We start from the raw sequence: 1,706 nt of genomic DNA, 5'->3' as shown, positions 1-1,706 counted from the left end.
CGGGGAGAAGACGTAGGCAGAGGAGGTTCCTCTGTCCGTCAGCGCCGTCTGCGGAGGGAGGCCTGGGTGGGAAGGCTCCTCCAGGGCCAGAATGTCTATGGGGGCTTCGGCAACATCTCTGAGGGACTGATCGAGGGCCACAGAAGGATCAAAGAGCAGAGGGGACGGGGGACACTGCATGCCATCGCCCACCACGTCCAAGTCCTAGGAGAGAAAACAGCGGGAGCGGCTCAGCAGCAGGAGGGGTCCCGAGGAACCCCGTGGGAGACAAAAGCACGAGTCCTCACAGCCCTTCTCCATTATGCCCTTGAGCAACGGGGCAGGAGCGGGCAGCAGACTCCTCCACTGCTTTACGGGCGCAGGAGGAAGGCAGAGCAGCGGGCACCATGCCACTCTGACACCCAGCCTCAGTAGCTGGGAAGGGAACACGGCTGTGAGGGCCTCCTCCTCCAGAACAGTGTGATTCAGGCTGGCAATGCTGCACTCCCCTTGAAAACAAGGTGTGGGGCACAAGGTCTGGAGCCCAGTGTGACGTGCTGCCCCAGAAGCATCCCTGCAGCAGCCGGGGCTGTGAAACGGTCCAATCCTGCCCTCCTCAGCACACCTGGAGCAGGCACCCTCTCCCAGGATTTCACACAACCCTCTTGCTTGTCCTGACACAAGGGATTAGAGTGGACGGTTTCTGGCTTACTCCTGCGTCCGCCCTGCTCGCTGCCGTCTGCCATGTGCGTGGATAACCCCGCTGACGCGAGAGGCTGGGATTCCTGTGAGGCTATTGTTAAAGGACGGGGGTTTGTTTTGGCTTTGGAGGGTGTTTGCCATCAAGACGAGATGCCTGCGACTCATGAGTGGCATTCTACCAGCCCAGCGTGACGGGAGATACAACACAGATGCTCTACGCAGCCGTACGCTGCTGTAGCTCCGAATCCCTCTGAGCCGAGGGCTCTCGCAGGGTGTCTGCGGTTCACATCCACGCATGGCTCGGGGTACAGGACAGAAGCAAGGTGCCCGTGCTCCTGCCTGAAGCACCTAAAACCCCGCACAGAACAGGGGACCCTCTCAAAGGACAGGCTGTGGGAGAGAAGCAGTTACATTTTTCATTTCTGACCCGAAAAAACCACCACCTCCCACAAAGGCTGTTTTCAGAGAGAGCCAGCTCTGCCCCACAGGAGGAGGGCTGGGCTCTGGTCCAACGCCCACCGAAGGCAGAGGGAGCGTTCCCCCGACCCCAGGGGTGCTGGGCCCAGCCTGACCCCACAGCAGCAGCACTTGCTCTCCCGTGTTAACACTGTGGCTGCTGCCATCCCCGGGACTCTGCAGCGGCTGGCGATCCCTCCTCCATCAGCAAACTCTAAAGGGGTTATGAGATTTGCCTCCTGATAGAAGCACTCAAGAATCTCAGGGGCATCCAAATACTAAAGCAAGTGACGCCTTGTTCAGAGGAGAAGCTCCAAATGACCACAGTATTTTTTTGTTTAAACAAATTTCAGAGGATTTTAAGCATGTAGGCTTAACATGCATGCAAGACATCAGAATAATCTGGGGATTAAAACCCTCACTTACTCCTCATGGGAGAGGAGAAGGGGAAAAAAAAAATCCTCTTTTTAAAAAGCCCCTAAATACAGATTTAAATGAGAACACAGCCCTTCTAAAGGGGCAGTCACCAACCCTACACAAACAAACATCTCGCAAACCTATTGCATTCC

The 1,706-nt window shown here is 56.5% G+C and overlaps 1 protein-coding gene across 1 annotated transcript in view; it reads right to left on the bottom strand.

Annotated features, from left to right (window-relative positions):
* Window positions 1-12: 12 nt before the first annotated feature.
* Window positions 13-1,706, bottom strand: part of KANSL2 (KAT8 regulatory NSL complex subunit 2) — a gene marked incomplete at its 3' end in the record, with an annotated part of 9,723 nt that continues 8,029 nt past the window's right edge. The window contains exon 8 of the mRNA XM_010291560.1: window positions 13-204. Coding sequence (XP_010289862.1) covers window positions 13-204 — 192 coding nt within the window. The remainder of the gene's footprint in view (window positions 205-1,706) is intronic.

Source organism: Phaethon lepturus, unplaced genomic scaffold (genome assembly GCF_000687285.1).
Source record: "Phaethon lepturus isolate BGI_N335 unplaced genomic scaffold, ASM68728v1 scaffold49597, whole genome shotgun sequence".
Lineage (NCBI taxonomy): Eukaryota > Metazoa > Chordata > Aves > Phaethontiformes > Phaethontidae > Phaethon > Phaethon lepturus.
Note: the sequence above shows the minus strand (reverse complement) of the source record. Positions and strands in the feature narration are given on the sequence as shown.